We start from the raw sequence: 27,028 nt of genomic DNA on the forward strand, positions 1-27,028 counted from the left end.
CACCCACCTGAAAGTATGGTGTTGCCAAATAAAATGCTCTCTTTAAGAAGCAAGGATACTTTCCTTGCGCACTGCAAATAAGTTCTGTAAAAATCCAGCATCTGGTGATGCATTTTCTTTTCTTTACTTTTTCAGGGGAATTCTGGCCTGGGGTTCAGTATTGCTGGAGGAACAGATAACCCACATATTGGGGATGATCCTGGGATATTCATAACTAAGATTATACCAGGAGGAGCTGCAGCAGAGGATGGAAGACTAAGGTAAAAACTGTCTGCTTCATTATTATAAATTGTCCTCTAAGAGTCCAGTGTGAACTGGGTCTTTCATGTGGTAAAGGGGAATAAATGACATGACTAGACTCTCCTTTCTACTAATGTAGGAAAACTGCTTTAAGTAGTTTAAATACTAATAAGGTTATTTAAGGGATAAGGTTAGTTAAGCCCTGTATAAAGGGACATTTGCTGGTTCCACCTCCATCTTTGTACCAGTCATTTCATTTAGTACAAGAAGAGAGATGGGGACAGGAGAAGGAAAAAGTCATTATCAACAAGAAAGTCTTCTCTGCTTGATCATTATATGTTCATGACTGAAGAGCTATGCTTTCATGTTATATATTAAGGCTATCAACACTTCCCAAACTACAGAGCCATTCCTAAATAGCCTTAGCTATTTGTAGATGCTCCCTGATGTGTGACTGCAGCAGTGAGGTATGCTTATCTGCATTTCCAAACTTTTTTTTTCTTTTTGTCTCTGTGAGGATGCGATGACTCTGTTCTGTATTTTGAGTCACCTCCAGAGTATGCTTTTGCTGTAGCTCCTGAGGTAAGCACATAGATCACTTGAAAGTTGTGGTACCCAAATTAATCGTAGTGCATGTCTTAACCAAAATGTACCACAAAAGTACTTGTGCTTTTCTTTCCTTATAGACTTAATTCAGAAAGGTTTCTGTCTGTCACAGAGACTGGCACTCAGATGTCAGTTGTGAAGCCTGCTGATGCTGCAAAAAGGCAATTTAGCTGGAAAGACTTTGGATAAAATTCTGAAGCTTTCATGATCTCAGCACTAGAACCTGACCTCTAGCAGTCTTTGCCAAAAAGCAGATGGCCTAAAATTCATGAAATGTGACCAGATGGTAACAGAAACACTTTTGGAAAGCCTTGTCCTTTAATTCAAAAATAAAAGTATGAGGAATTGGTCAGCTTTTAGAGGAAGTTTTGAATATTTCATATGTTAGGTTAGTAATTCCTTTTAGGAAAATAATGTTATTTTTGCTGTTACAGTGACAAAGAGTCAGGGTGGTTGGCACTGCCTGAAGAGTGTACGATATAAATAAGATTGTAGACAAAGAGAGGAGAAATAATCTCATGTAACTTCATGATGATGGTGCAGCAATATACATTTAAGTTAATCATTTTAGAGTCCCCTAACAGTCAGTGAAGAAAATACTAGGTATTTCTGTTTTGTCATACATCACATCCTAAAGTCAATGTCTATGACAGAAGAATCACATCGTACAAGAGCATTCAAGTACCTCAGCTATAGTGATCTATACTGTAAATGTCTGCTTTGGGCCAGATGGGCTTCATGCAAAACAGTGTCAGGAAGCAGATGTTTGGAAATCACACTATCAAATATGACATGACAAACAACATAGGGGTGTCTTAAACTTTATCACAAATAAGAAAGAATTCCTTTCCAAAAATAATAATATCTTTTTAGTAGAGTTCTTATTACTTTTGGAAGCTGTTCTGGTTTAAGCTATTAAGAAGACACACATCATTGCTATTTTTTTTTTTTTTGTCTTACTATCTTTATATGAAATCAAATATTTTGTAATGCATTGCTTTACTAATTAACTGTAAATTGAACTCGTGGTTACTTGGTAATTACTGTGTTGTAAGTCTTAAGAAGACCTTCTAAATCCACAAAAGATATTGTACTAATGCAATTCATTAATCCATATTAAGATTAGACTTGGCAAGCTTTGTGTTTTGTAATAAAAGTTTATCTTATTACTAGGACTATTATGATAGTCTTAGAGTACAGTATTTGTTACCATTTTGAAGTGAAATGTTATAATTCAAATTTAACCACAGTAGTAAAAATATTTGATAAACATATATTTGGCTTGGTATTTTTGCTCTTCTCTTTTGTAAACAGAACGCATTTACATCAAATTCTTCTCTTGTTAGTACAGAATATCTGAATGCAATTAGATCAAATTCAATCAGCAGAACTTTTTTACTTCAAATAAAACTGTAGGCATATTAAAAATGTCTCTAAAAACTACCATTAGGAAAATGGAGTGACTTAATCCTGTGGGTTTTACACTTAGTAAGAAAATCTCAAATTTTTAGCTGAATATCACACGGTATCAATTCCAGATAGAGTATCTGAGATACAGAGTACCTGGAATTTCTTCTCAGTAACTCCGTATTGTACTCAGCACTCAAAAGGTGTTTTTTACTGCCTCAGTTTCCCACAGGCTCTTGTTTTTGTAGTACATGTGAATTTGTACTTGGTTTTCTCAATCTTACACTCAAACACAAGCTGAACAGACACACTGTCATAGGACGTATTTTTCAATATTTTTCAATATTTTACAGCGTAAGGGCAGAAGTCATTCAAAAGACCTCACCATGATTTCCAAGAAAAGTTTATGTCTGGAATGCAAGAGAGCTACTTGCATATAAACTCCAAGTTTGAAAGGTTTGGGATGGCGCGATTTTATTTTATTTTATTTTATTTTATTTTATTTTATTTTATTTTATTTTATTTTATTTTATTTTATTTTATTTTATTTTATTTTATTTTATTTTATTTTATTTTATTTCACTGTGTTTTTCCTAGGGGAAAATTCCTCCTTTCCTTGTTTTATCTGCTAAGTGGGTTTCACTTTGCTACAATAGTAGCAAGGAAACAATCCTGTCATGTTTTAGGAACACCTGAAAATGTATGTATCAGTGATCTTCACCGATATGCCACTGAAGAGAAAAGCTATCCTGGGGCAGCTTCTGCTTACATGACAAATAATTTTACTTAATGGCAAGTTTATCAGCTAAGGCCACTCAGTAGGAACAGCAGCTCAATGACATGCAGTAACATCCATCAAGAAAGGCAATAGTCCATGTACCTAGTAGAAGTCCTATCTGAATCCCTGAGAAAGGGAGATTGGTGTTCATTTACAGAAAAAAAAAAAAATATATATATATATATATAAAATATATATATATATATATACACAGATATACTTTCTAGTGTCCACTTTTGCCTTGGACTCTGCCTGCAACTACTGTACATTATATAGTATTGTGGACTGTTTGAACTGGCTTCTAAATCTACTGCCTGTTCTTAAATCATAAAAGCCTGTAAAATCACTTTTACTGCATTTTACATAAAGTCCCTTTGATGTAATTGAGCTCAGTGAAGTTCTTCAAATAGAGAGATTCTGAAAGCGACCTTCAAGAAATTGACTTAATGCTACAGACCCTGGCAAACCTTTTACATGTATGTATGGTATACTGACAAGTGGAACAGTAAATAGTAACTTCATCAAAGTTCAACAAAAGCAAACACAACCTCCTGAACCTGGAAAGGAGTAACAATTGTGGTAGAGGGTGGGGGCTTGGCATTGTGGCAAACAGTTTTGCCAGGAAGGACCTGGGGGTCCTGGTGGGCAGTTTATATTCATAACTGTGACAGTGAAGGAGGGAAGGAAGATGACAGAGCCTTACTCTTCTGAATAAAAGCCCAGTTCAAGAAGCAATGGACATAAAATAAAAATAATAAAATAATTAATTGAAATGTGAAATTCCATCTGAGGACAAGACAGGTTTTTTTGTTTTTTTGTTTTTTTTTTTTTTTTACTGTGACAGCGGTCAAGCAGTGGGACAAATTGCCCAGAGAAATTATGATGGAGCCTGCATCCTTGGAGGTATTCAAACCCTGACCAGTCATGTTTCTGGACAACCTTCTCAAGCTAACCCTGCTTCAGCAGGAAGGGCTGGATGAGATGATCTCAAGAGGTGCTTTACAAACTAAATGGTACAGTGATTCTCTAATTTGCACCTGAGTCATCAGTGTGCTGTGGTAGTGATGAAGACCAGCATGAAGAACAGTTGAGAGAAAGCACTAGAGGCAACAGTCAAATGTTGCAACAAGGGAAATGCAAGATGGGTCTGAGATGGTAGTGGTGGGAGTTGCTTTTTTTTTTTTTTTTTTAATTAGGGTAGTTTAGTGAGGCATTGTAAGTGATGGTTCAGTGAGGTTGTTGTGGGACCTCTGTCTTTAGAGGGTTCCAAAGTTTGTCTGGACAAAACCCTGAGGATTTAACTTTTCAATTCAAAGGCTGGACTAGATGTCCTCCAGAGGTCTCTTACAGACTGAATTACTCTCTGATTCTGTATATTTTATTTATATATAAAACTTGATTGTGAGAGTGGAACAAAGGTAAATAAATTTATACTTTTCTGTTGTGTGTTTTTTTGTTGTTTTTTTTTTTTTTTTGGTGGTGGTTGTTTTTGTTGCTGTTGTTTTGGTTTTGTTTAGTTTTGTGGAGCACTACTTTTATTGACAGTAGGTACAATGCATAGTGTGAGTTTGTATCTCTTCATGGCCCATATATCTTTACAGCAATATTTAACAGTAAAAGTTATCAGCCACTTTAGGCTACATTCATTTTGATAAAACATTACTAGATTTTTAAAATTTCTTGAACTTTCAAATATTAACACCTACTATTTTTAATACTATTGTCTCTGAAATACGCTGACTTCTACAGCTAGTAAAACAGACAACACACTGCATAATTCAGACTGTAGAGAACATTTTAGGTAAGTACATTGGCCAAAATACATTAAGTTGTGGAATCTTCTGTGATGTCCATATACTGCACTTCTTTTCTGGTTTCTTTTGGTAAATAACATCACAGAATACAAAATAATTACTTTTGGATTTGATTACTTTAGGTAAATGTGAATATAATAGTCTTGAGAATAACTGAAAATTAGTTTTTGCTGCATACCATGGTTATTTGAAGCTTTGATTTTCAAGTCAGTGACAGACAAAATCTAAAAGCTCCAGGAGTAGCAAACATTCCCACTGAGTTGAAGGAGAATTTCTCTCAGCAGTTTGATCTTTTAAAACTTCTGATGCATAAAAGCTGCTTCTTCTGTCTCATAAAAATCAGTTTTCCATGGACAAGCATCTACATTTTAATAAAGAGGCTCTGAATTTAGACTTTTACTATCTGAAAGAAAGAGAATTGCAGCAATTTATGTCTCAGTGCCTTTTTTTTAGTTTTATTTGACTTTGTGTTGAGAAAAAAAATATAGTAGTTGACTCAGTTGCCTAGATAAAACAACGAACTTCAATATACCATCTCAGCAATTCCTTTTATTTACAGTTATTGATCATAAGTGAAATTCTGGATTCTAAAATGCAGCATGCATTTAAAAAATTCATCATACTCTGTGAAAACAAGTGATCAGTTAATGGAACTAGAAGCAGTGTGCTGGTAAAACTTGATTAAAATAAGAGCTAGTAAAAGAATAATGAAAAGCTGTCAATTATGAATAAGTACAAAGAGCAAAGACACACCAAATATTCTTTTTTTTTCCAGTAGTCATAAACTGAAACAATTTTAAGGTAAATAAATAAATAAATAAAATCTAGTTATAGTTTATCACAGTCTTTTTCTGGTCTTATGGTGGAGGTATTTCTCTCAGAAATCTATCTGCAGGAATGAACACATATGAATTCCTGACCTATTGCTTCCAGATTCAGAAAAAGCACTTTTCCATTTTGTGAAGGAAATTTGGAAATATGAATTTTAAAAGGTCTTGGAATATAGATGACAAAAAGAATCTGAGATAGAACCTGGGTTGAAATCTTACATTTTGTACCAGTCTTGTGGCCCAGGGAATCTTACGGAACCTGTGGTTCTAAGATCACATTGTTACTGCTAATGTGACTGAATATGAAAGAGTTTATTTGCAGGACTGTGAGATTGATTTGGACAGCATTAGGCTTGAATTTCAAGGGATACTGTTGTTTCAAAGATTTTTTTGGTATTTGAGCCTGAGATGTGCTCAATAGGAAAGAAGGCTGATGTGAGGAATGAGTCAAGGAAGAAAGTGGTTGTGCCCGCAGGTATCCTGCCCTGGTAAGCTGCCTGGACCTGTAGCTATTTCATTCATTCTTTCTTCTAGGAAACTGGTTTCAAGTCTCTTCCCATTTGTGAGCATACTTTTTTTTTTTCTTTTTTTTTTTTTTTTTCCCCTTAAGAGTGTGGGTATTTGTAAGCACTTAAACACATTGAGAAAAGCATGTCTACTGCCAGTTACCTTTGGCAGACGGCACACATACCCTTATATCCTGTAGGTTATAAACCACTAAGGGTGTGCAGTGTTTGTCTTTCCTTTGCAAATGTGTCTTTCCTGATATTACTCTAATTACTGATTGTCAGCAGGTTTAAGATTATGTAACTGCAGAATTTTTAAGGCATGCTGCCTTGTTCTACCATCATCATAATAGTCAGCCCCAGTGGATATTTTTCCCTAGCTTTCCAAGTGATCTGGTGTGGGAAAATAATGTAGCACACATGCTAATTGTTGGAGACAAGAGCCTAAATAACTTACCCTCAGTTATCCAGTAAATCAGGCAGAAAGCTTGGAATAGAATAGTGATTACTTCTCTCCTATTTCTGTGCCTTAAGGCTTCAGTTAAGTGTCTACCAGCAAAGGTTTTTAACAAATTAGACTTGTGTTCTCTTCAGTTATCAACTAACCCACTGTGATGTGTCAAAGTGTTATAATTTACTTAGATATATGTAGCAAGAGAGGAACTTCTTTCTCATGTTCATATTTTGTTCATAATAAAAAATTAAACTGAGAAAAAGGGATTTAAAGGCAAAGATTTCATTCTGGTCAGTGTTTTTTTTTTTGTTTGTTTTTCTTTTTTTTTTTTGTTTTTTTTGGTTTCTTTTGTGTTTTTTTTTTTTTTTTTCTTTTTCCCTCTATCTTACTGAAGATGAGCCAAAGAGGAAACACTACAAATTCATGCTATTCTTTCAAACTTGAAAATTAGAATTAAGAAGTATGCCGGTATAATTACATCCAGTTTGCCAGAGAAACTCAAAGGGAAAAAGAAATGGAGGAGAGGGAACAGAAGCAAGGCCCCAGTTGGGAAGTGATTTGATAAAAGACCCCCCTTTGGTCTTTGCCCCACAGGCTGCAATGACAGTACTTTGTCTCTGATGAAAAGTCTGAAACCTCAATCCCTCCAGCAGCAGCAGGCAGACAGTTGTTACCTGTTGATATCCATTTGTAGCTCTAGATTGCTTACTGAGAAGTGAATTGGGAGTGAGAATAGGAAAAAATTAGGAGCTTTTTCAGATTAATGTGAAGAGCTGTTCCCAGGAGGGATCATGTTCTTTATAAGTGTGTCTCTAATCCAGCTTGGGCAACTGGCTTTATTTCACCGTCATGATATATCAAAACAGAAGTGTGTCTGCCTTGTGATTCACTGCCTAAGTCTCTGTTAACTTTTGATCTTGAATTAAGCCTATCAGTACCAGGTCTATGCACATTGCAATGGCATAAAGCTTGTTCAGGATGTTATTATAATTACAGTACTGCCACAAAACACTGATTCATATCTGCACTGTTTACAGGCCTCTGACAATGCTATTAGTTCAGTACATAATTTAGTAGTAAGTTAATAAAGAGACATTCACCCCATTAGGCAAAACATGCTTGCCTTGCAGACCGTCATCAATTAGATCATGAATTATTGGCTGCTCACTCTGTCCTGGTTTGTGTTAGGAGGTTTGATCTTATTAACTGTGTTTGTTTGTGTATCTGTTCATATCGTTTTTTGAGCTACTATGATATAAAAAAATGAATTATCGCAGGGGATCTACATAAAAAAGGCAGGTCACAAAACCAAAATTGAATTTTCATATACATATATATTTTTAAGTGGCTTACAATGACTCTTGTTTTACATTACCAATCTATACTTCTTTTTGACAACGGAATATGTTACCATTTAAGTCTCCTTTCAGCTGCTTTCACCACTTCACTTTTCTTTTGCTAAATCCTTCTTTTTTTCTTTTTCTTTCTTTCTTTTTTTTCTACATGAAGTTTGCATTCCTTATTCAGTATTTCAGAGACCCAATATGTCTGTGAATTTGATCCTACTTCTGCTTTTTCTACTTTGAAAATAATTCGATAGACTGCAGAAAAATCTCTTATGCCATGCAAGAAAGGATTGGGAAATGATGTTTTGACAGATGAATTCTCAGGTAAATGAAATAGAATCTAATAGGAAGAAAAGCCATGGCTTTTCTCTGGCTTGTGGGCTTTGAAACTGGTGAATTTTAATAGCCTCTTTATAGAAAATAACGATGGACTTTTTTTTTTTTTTTAAACACAATGTATTGGTTTCTTCCCCCGGTAAGTTTCTGAGCTGTCTTCCACTAACTGAAACCACTGTTTGAGAATAACACTTAAGCAAAACAGAATGTTATTAGGACTGTAGGTACCTTGCAGGTTTATAATGCCAATTGCATGAGATGTTTCATGCAGTGGTACTGAACTGGTCAACAGGGCTCTTTGCCAGGGGTTTCTTCAGCAGCTATCCCACCAGAAATTTCAGTAGCCCCAGCATGCTGCAGCAGTAGCAGCAGAACAGCACCATGCAGCCAAATCCAAGTGATTATTTCATCAACATGTTTGCACTTCTACTGCAGTTACAAATTTAAATAGCTCAGTGATAATTTGTCTTGTGTAAGAAGCCCTCTGCGGTTATATACCTTAGAAATCATCAGTTCTCTGTGGAGTCTGACATTAGTCAAGGAAAAAAATATTTCACATCTGTGCCTATACTCTACAGGTGTAACCCTCTGGGGTTCTGTTGAATTTTCCATTTATTTCAATTCCCACTGAATCTGAAAATAAGATTTTGGATAAACAGGAAAATGACTTATGTTCTCATTAAAAAAAAAAAAAAAATGTTCCTTATAAACAGCAAAGGTCTGATTCAAAAACTTCGAAGAAAAAGCTTGGCTGGCTTTTTTGCTTCTGACAGCTAATCTCAGAAATGCTAATACATGGTGAGACAGACAGTCTGTCATTTCATGCACTGTCAAAACTCTCAGCTGCTGTTTGAATAAACACTTGGACTTTCAGGCTTTAGCCAAACCGTATTTCCTGACCATTCCTGATCTCTGTTGCTACATTCCTCATTTCGCTTTTACTACAGAAGTTAGAGCGGGGGGCTTACATTTATTTCCCCATGGCATGCAGGTTTTAATATCAACCTTGCAATATGTGTATTTTGTTTGGATGTGTTGTTTACATTGTGCCATTCTGCATGTTACCCTGAGTCATGTCACTGCAAGAAGCAAGATTATTTTTTTTCGCTTACTCAGTGTGTAGCCTAATAGGACTTACGTTCTGAAGCTCCTGAAGTTTCCTACAGAACTTGAAGTACACGTTTTCTTCCTTTTTTTTTTTTTTTTTTTAATGCTACACCTTTGTTTGGAATAGCTCTTCTTAATCAAACCTGAGCGGAAGGGAGTGTTTTCTACTTGTTAGTGCAAGCGCCTGGGAGGCAGGACTGCGTAGTTTTGTTCTCAACTTGCTATGCCTGATCTGTGGTAACACTTTTCTTCTTTTGTGCTAAAGTTTCTCCATTTGTAAAACGGGTATAGTGATCATTATCTTTGCCTCACAGGGCTTGTTGTGAAGCTTAAACGAGTTCATATTTGCAAAGCACTTTGAGCGCCAAAGATGAAAAGTGCTTGTAAAAAAACCTGAATGTGGAATTGCCTTCTGGGTTATCTGTTGTAACTGGTTTTCCTGCACAAACCTGAATACGCTTCAGACAGCGCTAGTGTCAGTTGGGAGGATTTTAACCATGGGTGAGGAATAACCAAGTAGTTTGGTGTATTTAGCAGCCAAAGCATATCTTGGACCTTGGAAGGTCCATATCTTGGACCTTGGAAGGAAGCACCTTATCCTTCCCTGGGCTGGACTCACCGAGGCAGCACTGGAGGCTGTGCAACGCCAGGCCTCAAACCCCCGCATGGTGCTGGAGCCAGCCAAACCGGAGGGCTTGGAGGGTAAGTGAGGGCTGCAGAGATGTCCCTGCCCTCTTCCACACCTACGGAGCCTGGCCTGGGGCATCTTCCACTACCTGCAGAGCAGCCTGAAGCTGGGAGGAGCTTTGCAGCTTCCTGGTGCCTTCTTCATTCATCTCAGACTTTACAGGGTTTTGTTTTCCTTTCCCATTTCTTTATCCCAACACCTTCCTCCCACAACACCCCACAGCTACCTTCACCTCCTTTTTTCTCATTCTTTGCCTCTCTGCTGTCCCACGTTGGCCTCCGGCTTTGAAGGCAAACACAGATACTCATCCTGTGAGCAGAAGTTTTCCTTCTGGCCACCATTAGAGGCTGCTCTCTCTGCTGGCTGCCAGAGCCACCCAGATAAAGCCGAACTGCTGACAGAGCCTGGATGCACTCAGAGTTTCAGTGCTCGGTTGCTAGTGGAAGTAGTTTCAGGAGGAAAGCATCGTACATGGCAGTGGCAGGAGACGAGACGCAGAGAGACTGAGGATAACTGGGGAGATAGAGAACGGACGGAGGAATGGAAAAATGTGGTAAGAGCGAAGGATACCAAAGCTGAGAAATGAGCTGGATAAGAAATGCAAAGGAAAGGGTGGGGGAAGCAACTTATTTATTTATTTGTGTATTAAAAAAGGGAAATGGTACTTGCTATAGGTTTCGCGAAAGGGTTAATAAAAGAAATTTGTCTGAAATCTGAGAGCCTGTTGCAGGGAAGCCTCCAGGAGTGCCCGTCAGCCCCAGCTTCTTGCGCTCTGTCTGTGATCCCCCTCCTCATCCTGCCCTCCCCTGCCTACATGGAACTCTTTGCTTCCTCTGCTGTCCCTTCACTGTCATAAGCTTGCAATCAAAATCAAGCATTTAAACAAAAATGTGGGCTCATCAGGCCTAGAGGGTGATTGATTACTAACCAGGCATTTGGTCAGCGGGTTGCTTTATTTGGAGTGGTCACCTCACTCTTGTGTCTGGTCTGTGCAATTGCAGATCTATTGCTTTTAGTAAAGTTGGACTTGGTTTCCAGTAACTCAAGGCAGGAATTTCAGTTCTGATAACTAAAAATGATCTTTTATGGGAGGAAAAGTGTTTTGTTTTGTCTTTTATACTGATGTGTCTGGCAAAGGGAAGAATTAATCCCCAACCAAGCAGTTTCAACTTGGCATACATTTATGGATTGTAATTCCTAACTCTGCTTGAACTGGATGTTGCGTATTTTGGGGGAAGGGAGTCTGCCTTATGCACGTACTATGTCTTAAAACAATAATATGTGAAGCAAAAGATCATAAACTCTTTACAAAGTTACTATAGGTGTGTCTTACCTAGTAAATGAGAATTCATTTGCCTTGAGTTATGCTAGTCAAGCAATAGCTGAAAGTTTGATGCAGAAAATCATTGTGTTATAAGTGATTTAGAATAACTATACTTCCAAGTGACTTATATAGCAACAGGCTATGTTCAGAGAATTTGTGATGAAGGAAAAAAACAAATGGAGAAGTCCTCCTATTGTATTATTGTATTTAGACTTGACTTATCCAAAAAGTGTATGCTTGAGTCTGTCTGCAAATTGAATGGGAGCTAGCTACTCCTCCCTCTCAACTCTACATAGCTACACCCTGCAAGATTAGCTATTAGCTAACTACTTCCTGTTCTCAGAGCATGTGTAAGGAGGTTAGGCTCTTCTGAGAGGTGTAAACCCAGTGGGGTTTTGCTTCTCTTCTCAGTATGCATTGGGTTTGTCCAAGAAGCATCCTGAACCTCTGAATTTTTTCAGAGGAAACAAAAATTATACTTTTCATGGTGTTGTTTTTCCCTTGGCTCAACCTTGGGCCAAATATGTTAGAAATTTTGATATTGACAGGTTTTTGTTTGTTTGTTTGTTTGTTTGTTTGTTTTTCCTAAGGTGAGGATGTAGACAGCAATATTTGGAGTTATTGTGGAATTCACCACCATTTTTAGCTCCTGAATATTGTTGGTCATGTTCCAGGAGGTCATCATGAATAGCTTTCAAGTACTTCCAAGTCAATATGATGCAGTGAGCATTCGTGTTTTTTTTGAAACTTCAGCTTTTATACAGTTTTGAATAATAATAATAAGGTCAAATTATTGTTTTTCTGCAGTGTTAGTTTTAAAAATTTAGTTACACATTCACTCTTATGCCTAAGAATGGACTCAGTTTAACTGCTTACCAAGTTTCTTTTGGAAATCAAAAACTTAAAATATACATGATTAGTGCATTAGGCAGTAGTGAATTTTTAAAAGTCTTCAAATGATGTGGGAATTTATTTAAATTATACAGTTTACTTATTGGACTTATAATTGTTTAAATAAGCTATTTTTTTTAAGTCTTACTTGCCTGTGAACTTTTCTTAATGGAGTGCTGGCTGCATCCCCATATGAAAATTTGCTGTATACAAATTTCAGGTCTAAAAAGACTTTGGCGTGCAATACTAGCTGAACAAACATTTTTTGATGCAAAATTAGGTCCACATTGCTTTTCAGTGGCAAAGGGAGAAAAGTAAGTCAGGGATTCCCTTATTAGAAAATAATAAAAGAAACAAACAAAAAAAAAATCACCTTTCAGCTCACCTCTGAAGGGAACCCTGCATTCTCCATCCTCTCCCTAGTAAGCATGAGCCAACATCTTCTAGAAAAGTAATTAAACTGGAAGAGCTATGAAATAAATGTATTTTATTCTTTACTTCCAAAATTGCTTCACTTCCTAAAAGACAACTATTGTTGAGCAGTCTTGCAGTAAACATGTCATTCACAGAGGAAGGTGCAGGCTGTGAACCAGGGCCTCTTCCTTATGGATATCATGAGCATTGATCAGGGACACCTGCATTAGTTTCAATTGTGGTGACAATTTTTGTAATATATTTAAATATTTAATTGAGTCAAAGCAAGAGGCAAAATTTATTTTCATTCTTGTATTGAGGATGCTTTCCAGAATAATGGGAGATTTTTACTGCAATTTAAAAAGAGCATTACATTATAAAAAGTGGAACATTTTCTGCTCTGGAATCATTTTTCTAGGAGTTGATATTGGATAATAAGACAGCAGATGGTTGTTTTGATTTTTGTTTCCCTGACTGTCTAACCTTTTATTTTGTTTTATTCTATTTTATTTTAATTCAAAATTTATTAGAATGAAATGACTTATTATTGGCTTGGCTGGATTTTTTTTTTTTCCAATGTAAAACAATGTCATTTATTCAAGAAACAAAGCTAATAGAAACAGCTTTGACTTGAAGTGCTTTTTGTTGTTGTCTTTGTTTGTTTGTTTGTTTTCCAGAGTTCACTTATAAATCTGCAGGTGCACCCAAGAGGTGTTCAGATAAATAGAAAGATGGACGGGTGGGGTTTCTCTGAAATGTTATCACAGGTGGTAACTAGTGTGACTACTAGATCAGCTATATGCCTTTGGCTTGTAGAGTTTGTCTAGCAGGGCCTTTCTTATGATGATGAAAAATCAGTTATGAAAGGCAAGAGATTATGTCCTGTTTCCGAACCACAGGAGAGAAACAGAGCATTGAGAATGACCAAGGAGCAATATTTGCTATCTCTTCTAATGAAAGGATTTGGGGACATCAAACAAATTTGTTTATTTATTAACTGGTAGCAAAACTATGCTGAATGGCAGAGAACACTGTGGATATGAAGTGTACATGGGTTTTGAAAACAAATTAAATTTGTGGAAAAGGAACCTAGCTCAGGCTATTAAATAAAATAGTAGTATATGTGATTCAGGAAACCCTAGAGTCATCAGAATCTGAAAATGTATTCTGGGTAAATACTGTATTGCTCTTTTCCTATACCACCTGGTAAAGGCCACCATTGGAAGGAAACAGGAGGTCTGATGGACCCCTGTTCTGGCTTATGGCTTCATATAGTTTTTATCTTTGCAGCCAGGGAAACACCTTCATCCAGACTTCAGCTCCAATCATCCCTGAAGCTTGATCATTCAGGGGCAGCAGTGTTTCCATTAAGCAAAGGGCAGGATTCCTGGGTGGGCCGTGCTAAGGCTCACCCAGGTATCAGTGGTAAGGCTCCCATAGATGGTAAGGTTTGGCTGGGGAGCTCAGTGCAGCCTGAGTGATGGCCATCTTACCCTGCAGCCATCCAGCACTCAAGGTCTCTCATTTTAATTTGTGAGAGAGGTTTTTGCACTGGGTTGAGCCTGTCCTTTTCTCTTTTCTATTTTTATTCCTTTTGGTAGCCATTAATGGGCCCCCTCTTGAAATCAATCACTGCATGGCTGGTTTTGCAGGAGTTCAAGCTAGCTCTAAATGAGTTCAAAGTTGCAGAGTGGCATTAACATGGCCTTTTACCAATGATAATTGGCTGTAGACATATGGTAAACATCAATCTAGGTGGCTTTCCATGCTAGACATACTGCGGCCAGTGTCTGTGCTGGTGTGGCTAATCCTGCATTGGATTTCACTGTGCCAATTTGATGTATATGAGCTGTCTTCAGACTCTCTTGGACACTAGATAGTATCTTTGCAGATATTTTCAATGAAGAGATGTATATAAGCACTTCCAAACAAATAGACATTGCACGATAAAGGCATACTGCGTAAAAGGCTAATATGATCTATTGAGTGTGGTGGAAAGAGTTAACGAAAGGAGAGCCCCAGCCTTTGCCCAGGAAGTTCTCAGAAATATGCTAGAATGCAGAAATGATCCAAAGTATTTTAAACAACAGATAAACTGCTTTTTAGCCAAGTTTGTGCCTAGAGTGAAGTCTTACAGCTGAATTTAAGACCTTTAAAATAATATATTAAAAAAAAAAAAAAAAAGAGTAACGAAAAGCAAATGCTAATGTGTCCTCCATTGAAACTGTGTGAATAGGAACATATTCAAGATTCTAAATATATTTTCTTCTAGCAGTCTAAAGGCTGCAGGGACTTTTCCATTCCTAATTATATAGTGCATATGCTGTCTGTTTCTGACTTACAACTTCCAAAATAGAAATTAGAGTCATAAATGAAACATAGGGAGAGGGGAGAAGGCATGCTGTGCATGATAAGGAGCTGCTGTGCTAATATTTTTACTGATACTGTTACCAGTCACAGACTTGTGTTCCAAATGCAGTTACTGTTATGCAGACTCTTTAATACATAGACATTTCATTAAGATAGCTGTTGTACTAAAAAATCCATGAGTAACTAAAGCAGTAGCAATGGACAATAAATGTAAATACATCCTGACAGTTCTATAGCTGTGCTGGTTATGTTTCGGGTCTCAGTAAGGCCATGTTATTAACAGGCTATGGAAATGCACAATCATTTGAAGCAATAACACATTCTGAAATTCAGAAGTGTTTTCTGAAATCTGAATTGTTCCCTGACAATTTCCCTTCAGTCTCTGTTCTGTAAATGAAATGGAAGTCCTCTGGTAATACACCTGCAAGTCAGGCTGGCATGACCTTAAACCCTCTTGGAGGTGATCTGAAGTTTTTGACTGCAGTACAGTAGGCATTTATTCCTCCTAAACTATCACTGGGCTCCTGGTATACAGAGGAGGAATTTCGCCCATGCTTTCTGCTTTCTGGTGCAATCCTACATGGCTGTTGCCTTCTGGAGGATGAGGGCTTCCTGCTAATTTGTCCTGGACAGTCAGAAAAGCAGCCAAGACATTGCACCAGTCCAGGGGGAGCGAGCAGTGTCTGCTGTGCACAGGCTTTTCCTCCTGCTCTGTTTTGCTTCTTTTCTGTTCTCTCAGCTGGGAGGGAACACACTCGAGACTGACTTTCCTCATGGAAAGATAGATTGCTCTTTCTATGCCAAAACTGCTGCAACGGTCCAGAGGAGTGTACAGTGAACTGTGGGGACAACTAACACAACTTCAGGTCACTCACCAAAACCTCCCACCAGTAGGCGTGGGCTGACGGCTGGTGATATGCTGCAGATACTGCTGCAGGGTTTCTATTACTCTGTTGTAAAAGCAACACATATTCTTAAATGGAAAACATTCCTAGGGTTTTTGATTTCGGTCTCTGGCTGAAACTCAACTTGGTTGCTGGTGCAAGGCTGCAGCAGCACAGCACTAGGCCTAACTGAGCACACCCTGCTTTTTGACAGGACTCGTCTCAGCTTTCAGGCTCCACACAGCCAACACACAGAAACTGGTTTGCTAGTACAGACGGAGAAAGCGTCTATCTGGCTCCATTTACTCACAGAAATGCTATGCCAGAGTTTAGTTCCCTGTCTTTACACACATACAGACCCATACGCCCACCCCCTTTGCAAGTGCTGGAAGCATTTGGCCTTCATCTCTGACTTCTAAGGGCTGGGTTCAAGGGTGAATGCAGCCAGGACAAGGCAGAGAGCGGCTTTGGTTCGTTATCTGTTGTGGTCAGTATGCCTACAGGCTACACTGGAGGGTGGTCCCTGTCTGAGATTAGCCAAAAATGTGCAGGTTTTCCTCTGGAAAGTTTATGTATAGTGTAAACGGAAGAAAAATACGGGGGAAGGTATATGGGTTTCTCATCTTCTATTTGAAGACTATGAAAAATAAAGTAAGTGACCGGCTCAGAGTTGTACAGAAAGAGTTGGGATGGCATTAGGTGAACATTTTGAGGGAAAAACATTCTATTTTTCCTCAATTTATTTGTTACAGATGAATGACACTTGCTAAAGAATTGAGAAGATGATTTTCTTTTCTTTCAACTTGCAACACTTTAGTTTTAGTCCAAACCAAACTTTTAGATTTAGTTTTTATCTGCTTTTCTCAAGACCACAGACAATTCTGCCCTTGTTGGAAGTGTGGGTTAGATATAGTTCAGATATTGCCTTCATGTTAAATACGCTTGGGTTTCCATTATATTGTTATAATATCTGCATATATATTTAAAATTAGATTGTTCCTAGGTGTTCAGATTTTTATTAAGTTCAGCTGAAATTCTTTCAAGTCATTCATAAATTATTTTTCCACCCAAACCATAACTTTTATCAGCCATGTTTCAGCAAGTAACTCTTCTATGAGATTTATGGAATTTCATTATAAAACACATAAGGGTCAAATTTTGAATTAGGATTGGCTGGTGCCTTCATCAAATGTATTTTCATAAGCACTTGATGTTCTCTAGTTTGCAGAAAGAACCATAAATTGCAAATGAGATCTGAAATTTTCATTTACTGCTATGTTTTATCCCTTTATTTTTAAATTGGACATAACAGTAGTTTTATACTAGTTTACAATGTCAGAAAGGGGCCTGAGGGTATATGTGATTTTGCTACAGAAATTGGATCATGTGTCTAAGTATCATTATACTTAAAAAACAGTATGCCCCATGGTACATGTGTATCACTGGCATTTAGTTTTAGCTTTATATTCAGTAATTGAATAGGCAGATCTGAAGACTGCTTTTTTAAATTTGAGATCCTTTATTCTGCATTCTTGGTTGAAATTACAATAGTAATAATAATGTAAAGAAATTTTATTGGTCAGTGTCAATAAGTGCATTTTTTATCCCTATATACTGTACGTTTTACTTACCATGAGATGGGGAGGGTGCATATCAAAATTACCCCCAAAAAATAAAAAAAATAAAGACGTCAACAAAGGGATGGAGGTGGCAGTCTTCCCTAACTAATGGACTAGATTGGTTCTCCTGGGGTCAGGTAATGTATTTACATTATGATTCACTGATATCTTTAAGAAAGGATAATAGTCAGTCCTTTCAACTTGTCACCTATAATCTTGTGTTCCTGCTTGAAGTGCTTGTTTTTGTGATGTCTATATGGGGAAAAAAAAGAAAAAAAAGAAAAAAAAAAAGGAAACATCAGCCCTTTTATAGGGGAACTCTGACTGAAAAGTTTAGACAAAGCAGGAGCAAAGAAACAAAGTGAAAGTTTAGTTCTCTCTCTTATCTTTTCTGTCTGGTACCTAAGGTTTTGTACTGATTCTCCCTTAACAGATTTTTTTTTTTTTCTTAATTTCTAAGCTTTGGCTAAATAATAAAGTCCATATTAATTTTAACTTTTCTGAGGAAGTACCTAAAAAAGTTAGAATTGCTTCAAAATGATCTGGTAATGTTGGCCTTTCTGCAGTATAAATCATGGTAACTGTATTTGTGTAAGCAGGTCTGCCCCATTAATAGACTGCCAATGAGTCTGGAGGTGTCTAGATGGTAACTAAGGCCTGTGGATTACTGCAGCTTTTAGCGTCTGCATTGTCCTGTGGAGTGCAGATAAGTCCCTTGTTCCTGAGACCATGGTTGGTTCCAAGTAGTTCCTTTATGGAATTGCAAGTGGGTTAATGTTTCCTGGCAGGACCATTTGGTCTTCTGCGGCTCTTTGCTGCTGTACTAGACTGCTTTGGGTCTCTCTGCAGGGCACCATATTGCATAGAACAGACTGAACAGAGTAATCATTACCAGTTGTCCCCTACTATATTTCTGATAGATGCCTAAGGGTTGCGTTCATCTTCTGTTCTTACAACTTGACTGAAGCAATTACCACCTTTCCAAGGATGTCTGCACAGTTTCTTGAAATTAGTAATCAGAAAACTCAGATGAAAGTAGTCAGGTTTAGAACAAAGTTGGTAAAAGCCCTTAAAGTATAGTATTTCTTTGTAATTAATCCAACCACTCATTAAGATAGCAACAGCTATGGGTAAACCTCTGCATCCCTGACCCTGTCCTAAAAGGCAAAATCTCACTCATATTTATTGCATCAGTTGTAACTGTCTTGACATGATTGTAGCATGTACTTACTATGTTCTGTGTTTTGTGAGCCAGAGTTCTTCATACCTGAATTATTCTACAAATTCTTGTAGAATATACCCATTTTGTAACAGCATTTACATGAGCCAGCATGCCATGGGAAGAGCTGCCTCACTTAATTTTAATTTAGCAGTTAACCTGCATGGATGACTAAAATAGATTGACATATATGCATAATGCGAAGTCCCAATTTGAGTATTTTGGCTAAAATAGAAATAACATTACTCCTACTTCAAAATTAAATCAGAGACTTCTATGTTTTGCTGAAATGAGATATGTAGTCCTTCTTTTTTCAAGGAAACAATACCATGAACATTGTTTCTAGGCTTATGTTCTTTTAAATTATGGTGCAAACATTTTCATTCTTTTTCAACCTGGTACATGCATTTTCCAAAATACTTCCAATCACATGTTGCTTTTCAAAGAAACATGAGTAAATTTAGCCAAGAACTCCGTGAACCCATCGCATCAGCAAATGATGAGATTGTATTATTAAGCCTCAGCAATTAAAGTTCTAAATTTGAAGACTATTTTTTTTAAGAGTTCTTTTTGTTCAGAATTAAATAAAATATTTGTTTTCAATTGTTGCAAGACTCATAGCTTAGAATACAACTTCATTTTCTGTTTTTTTCATTAGAAAGTTTTACATTTTTTATCATACGTATTTTAAAAAGTAATCATATGAACATACTTCCTTTCTCAAGGAAATATGTTAAGGTTTATAAGTAGAGTGGAAATAATTTAAAAGTACTGATTCTATTACATAAATGCTTTAGTATTAAAAAAAAATCTCTTGTGGAAATGAGATTTGTTGGAGCAATTTCCTCCGACTTGGAGATTTTGTGGAATGAATACAGTTATTGGTATAGGGATCTCTTTTGTTTGTTTTTTTTTTTTTTTTGACTTGTGTATTACTATATTTGGATTATGGGCCGGATCTTTTGTTCAACACGTCTGAAGCTGGGCCTGAAACTAACTTGCACAGAGAATGTATACCCACCTTGGGAAGATTTTAAGATAAATTGGGAAGGGAGTTCACATATCAACAAAGGAAATATATTTTTGCCATACAGTTTCTACATGAACATCTGAATGAAACTGGGAAAATACACTGGAGGGCTGTTCACAAGAGCAAAATTATATCCTCTAAGTGGTAAGACCTTACACTTCAACAGCTAAAAGAATTTTCTGATGCTGGATTTACTGATATTTTTTGCTATTTTTATTTTAGTTTTATACTGCTGCAGCATTTACAGGTCACTAAGAGAGTAGAACTTGAGTATGGTAGAAACTTTACAGTTTAACTGGATTGTACAAAATTTTAAAAAGCGTCTATATTAATAATAATAAAAAGAAGGTTAAGATCAGTTCACCAGCTTATTTCATTTCACAGTGGACCTGCTGTTTTAGTGGTCTGAATATTCTCAATGAATATTTGTACACCCATGAGATCAGTGTTGATCTATTGCTGCATCAGCATGTCCGTTAAAAATTGTGTTAAAGCCATAAGAATGTATAGGTACTTATATATTTATAGGTACTTACACATGCACATACACACTCAGATGCATGTGCATGTATTTTCTTCATTTTTTTTAATTTTTTTTTTCACCCTGTGTGTGTGAAGGAGTTATAGCTTTGGAAGGGTATAGGTGGATATCTCACACTAGGTGGGTTCATCATAGCAAACTAAATGGGATGATTAGTGTCAGTTACATCTGCACTGAAAAAGTTAGTATACAAACAGAACACTTTGTAGTGAAGTACTTCCATCACCAGAGCAGCTTTGCGTTATCTCACTTACATTCATCCTACAATAGTACTATTAATCTGGGTATTTTTTATTAACAATGGTCTTACAGTTTTAAGAGAATAGATAACTCTAGGGTCGGATTTCTGTCAGAGTGTAAATGTCCTTTTCCAAAGGCTTTGCTTTATTTTTGCTTTATTTAGTATGTGTGTGGCTTACTGATTTTGGCAAGGTCAGTTGCAATTGCGTGTCCTTAGTTGACTTTTTCTGGAAATCTTTTTTTTTTTTTTTTTTTTTAATCTTTTACAGAGGCATCAATAAAACCTTTACAAGAGGTTGTAGATATACAGGGTTATTGAGTAGTATCAATATTTATCAATGCAGTGCACAGAATATATGAAACAAAAGAAATGTAACACTTCTTTTTAGTGTTTTTATATTTTTTTCCCACTCTATCATCTTCATAACTATCCAATGGCTAGGATCCTGTGTTTTCTTCATTAATGTTCATATAGTCTGTATTTTAACTATGACAATAAGCGTCAGAAATTTGACAAAAATCAGATATATGGCAGTATTAATAGAAAGACAGAGTAGCAGTTTAGACATAATTACTATCTGAGTAGGAAGTAGTAGCAGGATGCATTCATAATTTATTTAATAGAAAAAAAGCAATTTATATTAGACCACTTATTAATTTGACAGCCAAACCACGCAATTATACATGAATGCTTTTGGCATTGACAGAAAGCACGAAACCCAGTCATTGAACAAAAACTAGAAACTTTGCAATACAGCACTTTTTGTCTGGAGTTTCAATTTTCAGTCCTTTCCACGTCAGATCAATTGTCTGTTGAAGGATATTATCAATATTTCCCGCAGTAAATGCTCTTTCAAAAGGCTGATAACATAAAAAATCTTTGGTTTCAAGTAGTGTTTTTTGTTGTTGTTTCGTTTTTGTTTTAAACAAAAACAGCAGCACTCAAATGTAACAAAAATCCATTCTAAGTTCTGATAATCTTTTGTGAATAATTCATTCTTTCTTCATGTGCTAAGACTCCTGAGCAATATCGAGCTCAAGTGTTCTTTTGCTGTAAAGGGTTGTATTTCATGGTCAATCTTTATGTATAGAAACAGCAAAAATGAGAATATTTTTAGCATTCCATAATTTCTTTGCTGATTGTCCTTTCAGACATGCAAAAGAACACATTCATTTTTATATGCCTTTTTCTTCAATACCCAAAATACTTACAGGCATCTCATACTAAACGTTCATCACATAAGAACAGTATTGTTTAAGTTCATCTAGTTGCTTGGAATTTGCTTTTCTTACACTCATTTGCAAAGAAAAGATGGCACAGTAGTTAAGACATTAGCCTGGTGCTATGGAGATGGTTTTAGTGCTGTCAAAGTGTAGATTTTCTTTTCAACTGTAAAATATGGAAAATACTACTCCACTTCATTAGGTTGTTTTGAGGGTGAATATATTACCTAATCCTCCTCAGCACATGACCAAAATTAAGAAAATGAGGGATTTTTTTTAGTATTCTATAAAAAAAAAAAAAAAAAAAAAAAAAAAAAGATGTTATTACCAAACAGCAGATCTTGGAGACACATTTTGTGGTGAAAATGTAAACAATGAAATTTACTCACGTTATTTAGGATGAAATATTCTCTTTTAAATTGCTGTTTGTAGGACAGCATTTGTATTTTGATAACTTAAGAATTTTTGTCTCTGCTGAAGAAGAGAGATATAAGAAGATTTAAGAAGATATTTTAATGAATACTGATCTCTCTGTATTAAATTAAGTGAACTTATTTCCTTAAGAGCAATGGTAGTAGTAGTAGAAGCATGCATCATGAATGTTGTAACTAGATGATATTAGTAAAAAGTCTTTTAATAAAGTCTGCAAAACCGAGATGTTTAGTATTCTTTTCCACTCCAGGGGACCCAGCCCCAATTTATGGTGGAGTGTGGTAGGTGAGTAGCTGAGTATGACATAGGTGAGCAGGTAGACTTTAGTTTGAATCCAGGATGTCTTTTGGAGAGATGCATTCTTTTTCCAACTCGTTGCTAATTTAGTATATTGCATGAAGATTGTCATCTGGTAAAATTGACAGTGGTGTGTTTTTTGTTTTATAATACTACTGACTAAACCTTACTCAGTCCAAAATAACAGCTGAAGCATTTAGTATCTGTTACTCTTTGTTTTTCTTGAAGGGTCAATGACTGCATCTTGCGAGTGAATGAGGTGGATGTGTCAGAAGTCTCACACAGCAAAGCTGTGGAGGCCCTAAAAGAGGCTGGCTCCATAGTCCGATTGTATGTTCGTCGAAGGAGACCTATTCTGGAGACCGTGGTAGAGATCAAGTTGTTCAAAGGACCTAAAGGTAAATATGAACATAAAAAGACATCAGTTTTAACCTTGACGTTTGACCTCTCTCTTAGCTCAAATAGGACCTGACTTTGTCAATTGGTTAACTAGTTGACCTGTCATATACTGAAATAAAGTGAATTTAGGTTGGTAGAACTTTAATTCATTGTTGTATGTCTTTTCCTGGAATATAAAGAATTCAAGAAGTTGTGATTTGTTTCATTTCATGTTTGCTGTAGAGATAGCTCCTTATCTTCAGAATAAATGCAAGACACTGAAATAGTATGCTTTTATTGACAGTAGATACATTTCTTCTGAAGTTCCTCTGTGTTGGACCTTTGGTGTTGGATGCAGAGTTTCTGAATTCTCCCTTTATTAAAAATATTTATTTGGTACCTAACCTCTTCTTTCTGTTTTCATGTTGATGGTTTGTCCTGCAGTTATCTCTGGAACAAGGAATACTAATTTACCTAGATACATAGAAGAATTTTATTTTTTCCTTCAACAAAATTCCGTGGAAGCCTAGAAGAAGGCCTTCCCTAGCCTAAATCACCTTTATCACTTTTAACAGAACCTTCAGCCTACAGAAACAAACAAACAAACAAAACCCACAACAAACCAAACAAAACCACACACAAATTTTTAGTAGCATCATTACAAATTGTAAAGTGTCTCACAGGAAGCTGAGTAATATTTGTTGAAGTGAAATTTTATATTTTCTTTTCACCTTTCCTTTTGTGCTTTTTTATTATTATTATCTACATACAGAAGTTATTTTTTAACAAATTTAATTTTATTGTTTTTCCTGCCTGAAATTTCCTTACAGCTATTAGCCGTTAGATCATTGTTTTTGTTTTATACCTAATTTCTGGACAAAGAAAATTATTATTTTTTTTTCACAGTGTATGAGAATAGAATGAACAGACAGTAGATTTTTGCCTTCAAATAATTGTTTCTTAAGCAAGTCTTTAATTAATAGCATATACATGAAATGAATGAATTCACATGTCCAATATATTTCATGCATATGAGATTATTCTACCTGTTTCATCTGCACTGGATAACCTGTAGGGTTTTTTTCAGTGCTTTCTTTTACATTTCATCTCACATGAATTCTTCAGTATACTTCTAAGTAGTTTTTGATGCCAATAATATTTTTTGTTTCTAATACACTTAGAATTGTTGAGAATCAAGCAGAGACAGTTCACTGTTTTCAGTATCATCTATACTATACTTCTTCTGTGTATATAATGGTTTTCTGTGAGACCTAAAATATCATCCTCTACTCTTGGCAAACAGCATGGTAGATTTAAACATACATCTTAAGCTAAACCCTCAAAGTCTGGATTCTTGTGGTCATTACAATGCTAAACTGTCTTTCTAACAGAAAAGCATATTTGTTGAGATTTCCTATGCGTATGAAATCAGAATATTAGTGCAGGCAGCAGTGATTTTAAAGCTTTGGAATTAAACAAATTGTATGATATGACAGTCATTTTGAGTAACCTAAGGCTAACTAAACTAAAATTAACATATCCTTTCAGATAGTGATGAAACAGAAAAGTTATTTACCATGACCAAATTATAGCAGCATTGTGGAAATGGACAGGAAAGGCAATTTATTAATAACTTTCTTGCAAGATGTTTGCTTTGATTGTGTGCCTGCAAGTACTTATTTTTATATTTATCTATTTCCACAAAATAGAGAGGATACAAAAAAGATGCTTTTTATGATTAGCTAAAGAAGCTTTGCTGCTTAGTGCTACAAATATCGATTTTGCAGCCATATGTTTATGAATAAGAAGTTTACTACAGTTATGTGCTATAAATACTGAATTTTATTGCTAAGCCAAATATCTTTTTTAAATTTTCACTTCAATATTATAAAAATAAGTTAACTGGAAACTTGGTTAGAAAAAAAAAATAATAAAGTTGCTGAGATAGTTTTTGGAAAAAAAAAAAAAAACACAAAACTTTTTGCCTGGTAGTCCATGCACCAGCTCCTGCCTCCCTGCTCATAAGTTTATTCACAAAGTAAGAAAGGTGAATGTGTTTTTAGACAAGGCAACTGTTTTGCACTAAATTTGAAGCAGCAGATCTTTTCAGATGCTTCTTTTTCTATCTGCTTCTGTCAGTAATTTACTGAGTTCATCTTTCTGCATTGAGAATTTACCAAATGAAAGCAACTCTTAGCTCCCCAGTAAAAACTTAAACTTGCAGATCACTAGCTTTTCTAGTTATGTGTAGTAGATCATATCTTTCAGCACTTGAAGGTAATTAGGAAATTTGCAAGGCTTTTAATAAATTTTTTTTTTTAATTTCATCTGAGTATTCAGAACAATGGTATTGCAAGCTATGAGTTCATAAAGGTTGGATATTTTTTAATATATGTTAGTTTTTCTAGCCAACAACCAGCATATAAAAGACAAAGGTTAATTTTGCAAATCTGTTTTGAACATAAGAAGTTATATATGCATTTTGTAGCAATGGCTTTGGGCATATGGCAAGGGAAAGGCCATATGCTGGCAAGTGGTAAGAACTTGGGCCCTTTCAAATTGAGGTCTGAGTGCAATTGCTCCTGCTGCTTTACAAAAGCTGTCCAAGCATCATGTGTAATAAAAATCAGTGTAACTCTTTCACTCGATTTTTTTTGGAAAAGAGATAAATGAAGACACAAATGAGTTTCACCATAGAGAACCGAGGTTTCAAACAGAACTGCAGCTATGTAGATATTTAAATTTGTGCATTCATCAGTTTGCCACACCTGATTGGTAATATTGGCTGATGTCTATAGTCAGTGTCTAGAACTTAATTGCTAACTCAGATCATTGCAGGATCTTTCTGTCTTTTGTGTGCTTAGGAGATTGTCTTTTCTATGCCTCCTTTATGTCTCTTCAGTCACATACAATTTTAATGATTCAGTGTTATGGCTTTGCTTAGTATTTAATAAACAGTAAGTGCTTTACTTCAAACACTCAGGACTCTCTGCAGGTTATAGCAGCCAGTATCTTTGCAGTAGCTGAGGTTTGTGACAGAGGAAGGATATGCAAGGGAGCTTTCCTATTGAAAATCAATGGAATTTAGACACTATTGAAAACCCTGTCCTTAAGTGATATGTTTTTCTTGCTCTGTATTGAAATATAATAAGGCTAACAGTAATGAGAATGGATTACATACACTACAGCTTTTGTTTCTGGGGAACAAATGGGCAGACATTCAAAACAAAGGAATTTAAAGTTGATTCTTGGTGTTTATTATAACTTCTGTATTAGATTCCTCTAAAAGCCTACAAAAAACTTTGCACTGTATGTGACCAGTGAATTGCAAACTTCAGGCCTCACCTTGAGTACAGTATGCAGCTTGGGGCACCAGAATACAAGAAGGAAATAAAACTATCAGAGAGCGTTTGAAGAAGGGCTATGGAGATGGTGAAGTTTAGAGGGGAAGATGGATGGGGGATGGCTGAGGTCCCTTGGTTCGTACAGTCCAGAGCAGAGTAGGCCTCATGGTGGCCTGCAGCTCCCTCACAAGGGGAGTAGAGGGGCAGGGGCTGAGCTCTGCTCTCTGCAGACAGCAAGAGGACCCGAGGGAATGGCATGGAGCTGGGACAGGGGAGGGTCAGTCTGGGTGTTAGGAAAACGTTCTGCACTGGTTGGTGGTTGGGCACTGGGACAGGCTCTCCAGAGCAGTGGTCAAAGCACTGAGCCTGCTGAAGTTCAAGGAGCATTTGAACAATGCTCTCAGATGTAGGGTCCGATTTTTGGGTGGTTCTGTGTGGAGCCAGGAGTTGGAATTGATGATCTTTGTGGGTCTCTTCCAGTTTAGGATATTTTGTGGTTCTATGATTCTACCAATACCTAACTGATATCAAGCTCTATTATATACCAGGAAAAAAAAATAAAGCCAGAAAATACTGTTTCTGTTTCTTAATAAACTTCTGGCCTCAGTTCTTTAGGAAATGTAACATCTTAAAAGACAACACAGCTGGAAAAATGAAGCTAGGGATACGTGAGGCAAAACAGCTGAGTAACCAGGGAACTTGAGTAGAA

General features: G+C 36.4%; 1 protein-coding gene across 7 annotated transcripts in view; it reads left to right on the forward strand.

Moving 5' to 3' along the window:
- DLG2 (discs large MAGUK scaffold protein 2) overlaps nucleotides 1–27,028 on the forward strand; it is a gene marked incomplete at its 5' end in the record, with an annotated part of 1,037,476 nt that overhangs the window by 689,828 nt on the left and 320,620 nt on the right. For all 7 annotated transcript variants that reach the window (XM_082764777.1, XM_082764780.1, XM_082764778.1 and 4 more), the window contains 2 exons: nucleotides 136–260; nucleotides 22,826–22,995. In XM_082764777.1, coding sequence (XP_082620903.1) covers nucleotides 136–260; nucleotides 22,826–22,995 — 295 coding nt within the window. The remainder of the gene's footprint in view (nucleotides 1–135; nucleotides 261–22,825; nucleotides 22,996–27,028) is intronic.

This window comes from Aythya marila (assembly GCF_965140915.1).
Source record: "Aythya marila genome assembly, chromosome: 1".
NCBI classification, from domain to species: Eukaryota; Metazoa; Chordata; class Aves; order Anseriformes; family Anatidae; genus Aythya; species Aythya marila.